This window comes from Carassius gibelio, chromosome A4 (assembly GCF_023724105.1).
Source record: "Carassius gibelio isolate Cgi1373 ecotype wild population from Czech Republic chromosome A4, carGib1.2-hapl.c, whole genome shotgun sequence".
In the NCBI taxonomy this organism is placed as follows: Eukaryota; Metazoa; Chordata; class Actinopteri; order Cypriniformes; family Cyprinidae; genus Carassius; species Carassius gibelio.
The window spans coordinates 12,582,940-12,594,362 of NC_068374.1; the positions used below are offsets into that span (position 1 = coordinate 12,582,940).

Sequence of the window (11,423 nt, forward strand, 5' to 3'; positions counted from 1 at the left end):
TCTTTCTGACATATTGTTGAACGTGACCAACTAAAAGGGAACAGTAGTTCAAAATTTACAGAATTTAAACTGCAAATAATAATATAATTAGTGATGTCAAAAAGGATAATAAGGGATAATTGTGATTGTTCATAGGAAAATAAGGGTCAGAATAAGGGGTGCTTAAGTCACTTTTATTTAAATAGTGCTTTTAACAATACCGATTGTATCAAAGTAACTGAACAGCATTAAATAAGAGAATAGTGTGTCAATAATGCAAAAAGGCAGTTCATAATTGAATTCAGTGATAACATCATCCTGTTCAGTTCATTTTAAGTAGTATCTGTGCAATCAAGTCGACAAAATCGCTGGAAATTAAGTGTCCCAGAAATTAAGCAAGCCAGGGGTGACAGCAGCAAGGAACCAAAACTACATCGTTGACAGAATAGAGAAAAAACCTTGGGAGAAACCATGCTTAGTCAAGAGGCCAGTTCTCCTATGGCGAGATGAATCCAGCAGTTCAATTCCAGGCTGCAGCAAAGTTAGATAAGTAGGAAAAGGATCTGCCGCCCGCAGTTGATTTTGATATTCGAGGAATTGTGTATGCAGTAGATGTGGAGGACTATAGTTTATAGTTTAAATGCTAGGGAGCTAAACCATTCAGGGCTTTATAAGTAATAAGCAATATTTTAAAATCTATACGATGTTTGATAGGGAGCCAGTGCAGTGTTGACAGAACCGGGCTAATAAACCGGGCTAATATGGTCATACTTCCTGGTTCTAGTAAAAACTGCATTTTGGATCAGCTGGAGTTTGTGTATTAAACGTGAAGAACAACTACCCAATAAAGCATTATAATAATCTAACCTTGAGGTCATGAACGTTTCTGCAGTTTTACAAATGCTAGAAATGTGGCTTTCAAAAGGAAAGATTGCTATAAAGTAGCCCATCTAGGTTTCCTAACTGATGAATAAGAATGACAGAGCAGCCATCAAGTCTTAGACAGCGTTCTAGTTTATTACACGCAGAGTTTTTAGGTCCTATAATAGTTTTTTTTTCAGAGTTTAGCAGTAAGAAATTACTCCTCATCCAGTTTTTTATATCGACTATGCATTCCGTAAATTTTTCTAATTTGTATGTTTCTCTGGGTATCATCAGCATAACAGTGAAAGCTAACACCTGTAAGCACATGCATACAGTCTTGAGTTTTACTCTGCTGCTTGTTAATATAAAATATATCTAAACATTCCTGAATTAAGATTAATTTACTTGAGAGGGAAAATGTTTTAAGAGTTTAAATATCAGTCTCTAAAAAATAAATAAAAGGTTGCTAGCTTTTGCTTAAATTAAAAATAAAATCTGCCAGAGGTTAAAAAAAAATCAAAAGGGAAAACAAGATTTTTCTTGCCCATTGGCAGATATTTTGTCTTGTCAAAAACAAACTAAATGTTTACTTTGTGTTACACCTGGCTCAAAGATGTAACATTAAATGAGACAACATGTCAGAATTACTTAGAACATAACATTTATTGGAACAGAATATAACCAAAAACAACCACAAAAGTCAGTAGACATCAGTAATATCAATCAGTGTGAAATGCAGGTGAATGAATCCACAAAGTGAAGTGTGGTTACCGCTAGTGAGTGGATGTAAAACACAATGGGTCTCATTCATGAAACATTCGTAAATATACGAGTAAATATCTGAGTGATTTGTGCGTAAAGAGAACTTACCGAAAACTCTTCTCCTGATTCACAAAAACTTCGTAAACGTCAGATGTGATAGTGAAATGTGTGTGTGTGTTAATGAATTCCAATCAGTCGTAAATGGGACGCGCGTGCACGCTCACTCTCAATTACCATAAATCCCGCCTATTAAATCCGACTGACAACTATATGTGAGCATCATATTATGACACCAAACGAAGGATTTCAACATGTCTTCTCAAAAGCGACTGAAAAAGAAACATTTCTCATCTGCAGAAATTGAAGTTTTATTATCAGAAGTTCATTCAAAATGCCACATTTTATTTTCAAGTGTACTAGTGGCGTATCAGGTCCTAAAAAAGGAAGTTTGGCAGCATATTACAGATCCTATTACTGGCTCTCTTAATAAAAGTTAAAAGAAAAACCGTATGTAATTACTATTTTTTTTTTTTTTTTCAAAATGCTGTGTAAATATGTACCCGATTAAGGTGAATTAAAATGCAGCCGTATTAATGAGCAAAACATTCAGAAGCATACCTGTCAAGTATCCCGTTTTGGCCGGGAAAGTCACGTATTTTACCCTTCTTTCCCGCCGTCCTCCCGTATTAGTATTTTCCCGTAAATCTCCCGTATATTTTTTTTTATTATTATTTTAACCTGCGTTATTAATAAAATAATAATAATAAAAACATTCCCAATCTGAGCTCTGTCACTAGTCTCGCGATAACTGCCACCTGTAAGTAGCCTGTCGCGAGGGGTGTGTGAGGTCAGGTGACATGAGTTATAACGCGGGAAAAACAACAACAACAAAAGAAAAAACCGAGACGGATGATGGATGCTACGATAGAGAGTGAAGGCACACCTGCCAAAGAACCAAAACCCATGTGTAAATACCAGGATAAATGGGACAGCGAATTTACTTTTTTAAAGAATGCAAAGTCTGTAACAAATTTGTACAACAACTCACTAAAAGAGTAAAAGAAAAGTTATGTGAAATAAAAAGAAAAACTGTAAAAGAAAAGCAATATGAAATGAAAAGAATGTGTGGAATGAAAATAAAATGTAAATGTAAAGACAAGCAATGTTAAATTAACAGAAAATATGCAAATAAGCCTTTAAATAAATGCTCTTCATATATACCCTTTTGTGTTTTCATTTGGGCTATAACACCTGCCTTAAAATGTAAGGGATACTGGAGCTTTGTTGGGGTGGTGGGACTGCTTGCGGTGGGCGCCAGAAAATTTCCCTTATTTTCAAATTCAAAACTTGACAGGTATGTCAGAAGTTAAATGCACTATTTATGCGTGGCTGGGAGCAGGTGTAGATTTCTTTCGTACCAACTAACATTTGGAAAATACGAACGTTTTAATGAATCCGAAAATTTACGCCAAAACCACTTTACACGCGATTTACACAAAAATTCGTTCTGCTCGTGTTTCATGAATGAGACCCAATAAAAGGCCACAGAATTGGAGAACAGCTCTGGCAAACTGCTCAAGCAACAGAAGAGCACCTGCCCCAACAAACTCTTGCACCAGGTTTAAATAACAGCCATGACGACAATCAGGTGCGCCCCAGTCACTCTCCAATCACCGCACCTCCCAAAGAGAAAAACCAAAACACCCAACAGAACGCAATCCTAATTTGTTTTCCAGAAAATTGAGAAGCCATTGCTTCTCAAGTAAATGTGTAAATGTGAATGTTGGGATATTTTTGGACAAACAGTCAGTGATGTTAAAAACATTTTATATTTCCAGCCTCATTGTGAGTGTCTGTCAGAAACAATCAGTTTATGATAAGTGCCCACTGTTTTGATTGGCTGAAGTCATTGCATCTCTTTCCTTGTAACGGCATTACTCACTGCTGCTGTTCTGCTTCAGAGTAGACTCCAGATAATTAAGATTTAGCCATGGACTCCAGATTCTGTCAGAAAATATCTGCTTTTTTCTGGTAACAGAACTGCTAGTCAGAAGAGCTGTTAATACCCAAAACCTGTTAACAGCAAGTCTTACCTGGTACCTAAAAATACCCAAAACAACTGTTTAATTGTCTTCTATCAGCCAATAAGTTACCATAGAAAAAACAAAACAAAGAAGAGCAGAAGCAGGAGACATAGTGATGATGGTTAAAAAAGCAGGAACACAAACACAACAAGTAATGTTATATTAAATGACTCGCAACAACACTCCATAAACTTTGAATTTCCATAAACATTCCCTCTTAACATTCCCTCTTATCTCTTATTTATACAGACAAAACAGTTGTTTAAACTGGCAACCCTCCGTACATGTCTTTGTTTTTTGTTATTTCTTACATTTTATTTAATGTCTTCTAGATTTTCTGGCTGTGATCTCTCAGATCAGCATTGTGAAACTGTGTCATCATCTCTAAAATCCTCAAACGGTGTCCTGAGAGAGCTGGATCTGAGTAACAATGACCTGCAGGACTCTGGTGTAAAGTTTATTTCTGATGGACTGAAGAGTCAAAACTGTCAGCTGGAGATACTGAGGTACTAAGAACATATAAGAGATCTTTTACTGTCAACTGTTCATAATGTTGACGTGTGACTGTAGATGATCTGACTGTGTGTCTATAAATGCTCTCTGACTGTGCTTCTGTAGACAGTCTGACTGTGTGTGTGTGTGTAGATAATTTGACTTTTTATATTTGTGTTCTTTTCTCTTACAGTCTTGCTGTCTGTAATCTCACTGCTCAGTGTTGTGAGAGTTTGTCATTAGCTCTACAATCCTCAAACGGTGTCCTGAGAGAGCTGGATCTAAGTAACAATGACCTGCAGGACTCTGGTGTAAAGTTTATTTCTGATGGACTGAAGATGCCAAACTGTCAGCTGGAGATACTGAGGTATTTAGAACATATAAGAGATCCTTTACAATCAGCTGCTCACAATGTTGACGTGTGTTTGAAGATGATCTGACTGTTTGTGTCTGTGTATGGTCTGTCTTTGTGTCTGTCGATGATCTGATTATGTGTGTCTGTCAGGGCCGTCCTTAGCGGGGTGCAACTGATGTTGTCGGCCTTGGCCCTGTGGCAAATGGACTTAGGGGGTAGAGCTGCACGATTAATCGTTAAAAGATCATGATCTCAAAGTCTTACCGGATCATTCAAATCTGTGTTCACACTGCCACTGACAGAGAGAGCAGTTAAACATCTTCACAAACTTTCTTTTCAGCTACACAGCATTATTTCTGTCTTACAGTCATTTATATCATCACAGAAATACTGGGATAAAGTTTATAGTTCAGATATAAACATTGATGTCTATATGGCAGCGCTCAAAATAGAGCAAATCCTCTTTTGAAAGTACTGCGCTTCAAAAAACGTTTGTGTCGATTGCATTTTTTTGCCTCTAGAGCCCCTTTCACACTGCACGTCGGACCCGCAATATTCCCGTAACATTGCCTGGTCGCCTTCTGTGTGAAAGCAACCACGTCCCGGAATTGATTACCGAATCGAACCCGGGTCGGGGACATAGTAACATTGCGGTAATCGATCCGGAACGAGCGCTGTGTGAACAAAAGCCAGATCTAATTCGGTATCGAAGTGATGACGCGCGTTATCGCGCGACTCTTTTACCGGCTGTTTTGAAGGAAGATCAACATTCGCGACGAAAACACATGTGCAAACTGTAATGAAGCAGAGATCAGTTAGTTCCTCACTTTCCGCGCTGACGCAGAGATCGTTTGCTTGCTTCAGTTAAAGCATAACGTGCCAAGCGTTGTCGACTCGTACATTACACGTCACGCGCTGATGTCACGTGTCGTTACGGGATCTTCAGGGGTTGTGTGTGAAAGCACGCACATATACCGGGTCATCACTGGCTGTGTGAAAGTGCCAAATCTAGCGACCAGGGAACAATTACAGGAACACTTTACCGCTGTATTTGCCGGAATGGCAGTGTGAAAGGGGCTTAGGTGATGACAACAAACTTCAAATTATTTGTCAATGAATGAATTCTCCATTCAAGAGAATCGTTCAAAAACAAACGCTGATTCATCCAGTAATGAAACAAGTAAAGTAGGTTTATGAATCAGTGATTTAAAGGTGCCATCTGTAATGTTTGGCAAAAAAAAAATCAAGTCATACTCCACATTCCATAACAGATGGGGGCAGTATGCCTCAATAAAGTGAATTGGTCTACTCTAGAGTAACAAAGGAGAAACGGCATAGTCTCTATGCTCCGCCCCTACTTTCACAACAACACTACAGTCATAGCCGAAGCCTAACTGTGCATTCACACCGCCGGCGTCTAGAGCGTCAAAAATCGCTCTTGCCGCTCTGCTCACGACGCTGCAGAAAGATTTGTGAGCGCTCAGATGCTCTAACGTAGATCGAATGCTTATTTTGTATTTAAAGCGGCCGCAAAGCAAACAAGCTTGTTGATCTCGTGCAGACTAACCACAGGGAGTTATAACCTCATTAAATATTGTTGTGGACGAAATATTAGGATCCTTTACTTAAAATGAATAATCTCAGACACCTTGGTCTACGTATCACTTTTAATTTATTTTTTATGTCCCTGTACGCAAACAGGGACACATCATAGATTAATACAAACGCTAAACAGCAATAATCAACCTGTCCTTTATTCTGCATGGAAACTAATGTGCCAACTCTCAAGCATTCACCGTGAGACACACGCAATTGACTCTTTTCACACGCTTTCACCCCACATATAAATTTTTTCACGCACAGAAAAACCACGAAGCAAAGAGGACACTGAGACCAACAGACTAGACAGAGCAGGTTAATTATGATATAATAAAATGGGTAATGTTAAGTTATAGCTAGCTAATTATCAAAGGCAGCTACGGTTAGCCATCGCTAACATTAGCACGTTTATCGAACAGCCTTCGATACATTTCTATGTTATAACTTCCCGAAAACAAATACACAAACATATAAAACAAACTTCTAGCAAAATACTAACAGCATCTTACTTACCAATCCAAAAGAAATGTTGCAAGTTCGGAGTCGAACCTCATTTCTTTCAGGTCCATCAGTTGTCTCCAGCGATTAAAAGCAGTGCCGATGTTTACTCTGGTTCGGCTCCTTTTCTTATCGGATTTGATTTGTGATTCCGAGCGCGGTTGTTTCCCTGTAGCAGGTGGTGGTCTCTTGCCAAGGGCTTGAGACATTATTTCTCTCTCTTCCCTGGACTGAAATGAAGTAGTGGGCTGTACTTTCCACATGATTGACATCAGGTTCAGGCACGCCCACAAGCCTGAGTTATTCGTGTAATGCAGGTTGGCTGGTGGTTATGTTGCCTGCATACCACCTCCCATGGCTGAAGCTGGTATTACGACACCTGTCGGGCCGGGGCTAGTAAATGCTAATGCTAATTAAGGTTGATATCTCTGCAGCACCATAACTTGACATTTTTTTAATGACATCATCGCCCTTATTTCTTCTCATTCTTTTGATGCGTGTAGGTCATGTTATGGATATTTTTACCTCAATTTTTGCATATGGCACCTTTAAAAAACAACTCTTCCATCATTCTAATATAAAAAATTGGGGGTTTAAATATATTATATATACACTACAAGACAAAAGTTTTTGTACTGAAGATGTGTAATGTTTTTTAAAGGGGGGGGGGGTGAAATGCTCGTTTTCACTCAATCTCCTGTTAATCTTGAGTACCTATAGAGTAGTAATGCATCCTTCATAACTCCAAAAAGTCTTTAGTTTTATTATATTTCTAAGAGAAAGATAGTCTGTACCGTTTTTTCCCGGAAAAACACGAGCGGCTAGAGGCGTGACGTGTGGGCGGAGCTAAATAATCACGAGCGCGAGTAAGCTTTTTGTGACATTACCGTGGGGAAAAAACCATCATCCAAAACAATCCATGGCTAACAGTCAGATTCAGCCGTTTATTTATGATCCAGAATCAGATCCCGAGGCTGAAACTGAACAAGAGCAGCAGCAGCAACGACTACAGCAGGACGTCTCTATGTGGTATTGAAACTGTATATATTTGCATAGCGGTTTTGGAAAATTACTAAGTTCCACTTTATGTCGTCTTTTTTTTTTTTTTTTTTTTTTTTTTTTAAGGTGTACATGTGGGAGGTGCAGTTTTATGCCAACATCGCATGTTGTTTACTTGATGTGCTTACGCGCCAATTGCTAAGTTAACAACACAGAGATATTTGAAGCAGTTTTACACACCGCCTGCGGTTCCAACACACGATCGTGACCCTTTTTCGTTGGGACTGCATTATCCTTAAGAAATAAACGATGTGCAAATCCGGCGTCAAACTGGGCCTTGTTTGTAAAACAAGCATCTTCGAAATGCAGGGAACAAACAAAAACACTTGCACAACTCCGTTGATGCTCTGTAAAAATAAACTCCATCCACTGGTCCCTTAATGCTGTTTTTTTTTTTTTTGGTAATCTGTGCAGGGTTGTCTTGCCCTGGCAACCAAAAACACACTTTTTGTGACATTTCGGTCTCTCGCTCTGATCAGTGAATATCTCTGCTCTGATCTACGGGAGCGTGCGCTCTTCCGGCAGACGCGCCCTCAGGACCCATATAAGGAAATTCCGCTCCATCTAACGTCACACAGAGCCATACTCGAAAAAAACTTTCTGAAACTTGTGACAAACCGGAAGGAGTATTTTTAGAACAAAAATACTCCTTCAAACAAACAACTGAATTTTTGAAACTTTGTCCATGTTTAGCATGGGAATCCAACTCTTTAACAGTGTAAAAAACTCAGTATGCATGAAATAGCATTTCACCCCCCCCCCCCCCCTTAAAGGAGTCTCTTCTGCTCACCAAACCTGCAAACCTGGATTATTAGATCCAAAGTAAAGCAAAAACAGTAGAATTTTGAAATATTTTTACAGTTTAAAATAACTGCTTTCTACTTGAATGTATTTTAAAGTGTTATTTATTCCTGTGGTCCAAAGTTAAATTTTCAGCATCACTACTTCAGTCTTCAGTGTCACATGATCCTTCAGAAATTATTTTAATATTCTGATTTCCTGTTCAAAAACCATTATTATTATTATTATTATTATTATTATTATGTTGAAAACAGCTGAGTAGATTGTTTTCAGGATAGAAAGTTCAGAAGAACAACATTTATGTGAAATCTTATGTTATAAATGTCTTTGTCACACTTGATCAATTTAAAGAATCCTTGCAAATAAAAGTATTAATTTATATACTTGTGATAATGATAATAGTAGTTAATAATAATTAGAAAAAAAAAACATTTCTTGAGCAGAAAATCAGCATGTCAGAATGTTTTCTGAAGGATCATGTGACACTGAGGCCTGGAGGAATGATGCTGAAAATACAACTTTGACCACAGAAATAAATGACATTTTAAAATATATTCCAATAGAAAGCATTTTTCTTAAACTGTAAAAATGTATCACAACATACTACTACTACTGTATTTTGCATAAAATAAATGTAGGCTTGGTTAGCAGAAGATAATTATTTTAAAAAAATCTTACGGTTCAATGACTTTTGGACTGGTAGTGTATATTTGCCACGGCTCGGCGATAGAGACCACCAAAGAAAGAACAGGGTTTTGGGCCTAATGCAGGGAAAAATGACTTTTTACCACCGCCGCCAACAATATTAAATTGTCTAATTATTCATTCAGATTATTTAGACACTTTTAAATAGACTGCAGCAATAATATTTTGTCACACATTATTTTATTTAGTTCAGAATCATAGGAGAATCGTGATCTCTATATGAGACCAAAAAAATTGTCATTCTCAATTTGTCCAGAATCGTGCAGCCCTATTAGGGGGACCATCGCCCTACCTCGCACCAAGCCCACCATCAGATAAAGACGTCCCTGGTGTCTGTAGATGATCTGACTGAGTGTCTATGGATGATTTGTGTGTAGGGTGCTGTAGATAATCTGACTGTGTTACTGTAGATAATCATCTGAATGTGACTTTGTGTCTGTAGATGAACTGTCTGTGTGTGTCTGTAGGTTGTCGGGCTGTATCGTGACAGAGGAAGGCTGTGGTTATTTGTCTTCAGCTTTGAGTTCAAACCCCTCACACCTGAAAGAGCTGGATCTGAGCTACAATCACCCAGGACAATCAGGAGTCCAGCTGCTCAGACACAAACTGGAGGATCCAAACTATAAACTGCAGATACTCAAGTATGTCAAACACTAATACTGATATACTGAATGTGTGTGTGTGAATAATGCAGATATACATTAAATTATGTTTTATTAACAAAGTTTGGGAAGAGCTTGTTCAGATAATCCACCAGTTTAGCAAAGATAGAGCACATTCTGATAATTAAATTAGCATGGAAATTCATAGATGTATACACCAGCTGACATACGTCCTATGACAGCTTTTGCCCGGCCCCTACAATGTGCGTAATACAACTTTTGATTTCCCTTCTGATTCCGGTAGATTCAATAAGAGCCAAGATTCAGCACACAGGTATCAGCTAATAACTTTGCTTGCCTCTGCTAGAAAGACATCTATTCCTCCCTCCAGCTTCCTCTTTTGTCTTAGCCCCAAAATGAATGGAGGGCTAACCCCTCCAAAATGGTCATTAGAGCCTGCAGATCCAAATATTTCCATCCCTTCCCATCTTCTTCCATCTCAAGATCCGGCCCTTCTCAAAGTTCTAGATGCAGCAGTAGGCCATCAGCGAGCCTGGGCCAGACTCCAGATCCCACCACTGCAAAACCTCTTTTTCCTCCCTCCCCTGTTTAACCCTCCACCTCCAGCTCTCTTTACACCTTTCCATGGCCTGCAGCTCCTTTAACAGAAGCTGCTGTGATGCTGCCTCCACCATCAGCAGAAGCCATTGCTCCTCATATATTCCCTTCTTCCACCTCTCTCTGCCAATCCATGCATGATACTGCCTCCGCAAACAATCGCTATCTAGGTTTCTCTCCCCCCAAATTCTGTTTCTTCAGTCTAATTCTCAGTTCACTCTAAAAGCGATGCATTAAGAGCCATTATTGTGAAAACCTTTTGATTTTGAAGATCTGGTAAAATGTAATATATTTTGTTGGACCCACTTTATATTAAGTGGCCTTAACTACTATGTACTTACATTTTAATTAATAATTTAGTACAATGTACTTATTCTATACATACATGTTTTTACATCGTACTTAAATTAAAAAAAAACTACACGCAATTATCTCTGTATTTAATTTCTGTAATTACATTTATAATTACACTGTTGACCCATACTTTACACCTTAACCCACCCTTAAACTTACCCATACCTCCAACCCTCTCCCTAACCTTACCCCTATCCCACCTCAGTAGCAGCAAAAGTGTTTTACAATACAATATGAACACAATAAGTACATTGTCCTTATTTTTTTATTTAAGTACATAGTAGTTAAGGCCACCTAATATAAAGTGGGACCAAGATAAGAATGCAAAATAAGAAAAAATTTACACATCTTCCTTCTGTTCAGAAATGTACACCCCTGGCTCTTAATGCAGTTTTTTCCATCAGTGAACATTTGAATCTTCTTTAATTAGTTGCGTACAAGTCCCTCAGTTCTCCTCAGTGTGAAAAGATGGATCATACAATTGTTGGAAAGGGTTCAAATACACAAAAAAGCTGAAAAACCAAAGAATTTGTGGAACCTGAAGTTTAACTGTTCAGGACAAACAAGGGACTCAGTGAACAATTATCGTATTATTATCGTAAATATAGTAATGAATTAACGTTTCTGCATTTGACATTGACAGCATAGATC

General features: G+C 38.3%; 1 protein-coding gene across 2 annotated transcripts in view; it reads left to right on the plus strand.

The window, feature by feature from the left end:
• Window positions 1–11,423, plus strand: part of LOC127969107 (NACHT, LRR and PYD domains-containing protein 3-like) — a 50,312-nt gene that overhangs the window by 20,284 nt on the left and 18,605 nt on the right. For both annotated transcript variants that reach the window (XM_052570817.1, XM_052570807.1), the window contains 3 exons: window positions 4,022–4,195; window positions 4,375–4,548; window positions 9,666–9,839. In XM_052570817.1, the coding sequence (XP_052426777.1) occupies window positions 4,022–4,195; window positions 4,375–4,548; window positions 9,666–9,839 (522 nt within the window). The remainder of the gene's footprint in view (window positions 1–4,021; window positions 4,196–4,374; window positions 4,549–9,665; window positions 9,840–11,423) is intronic.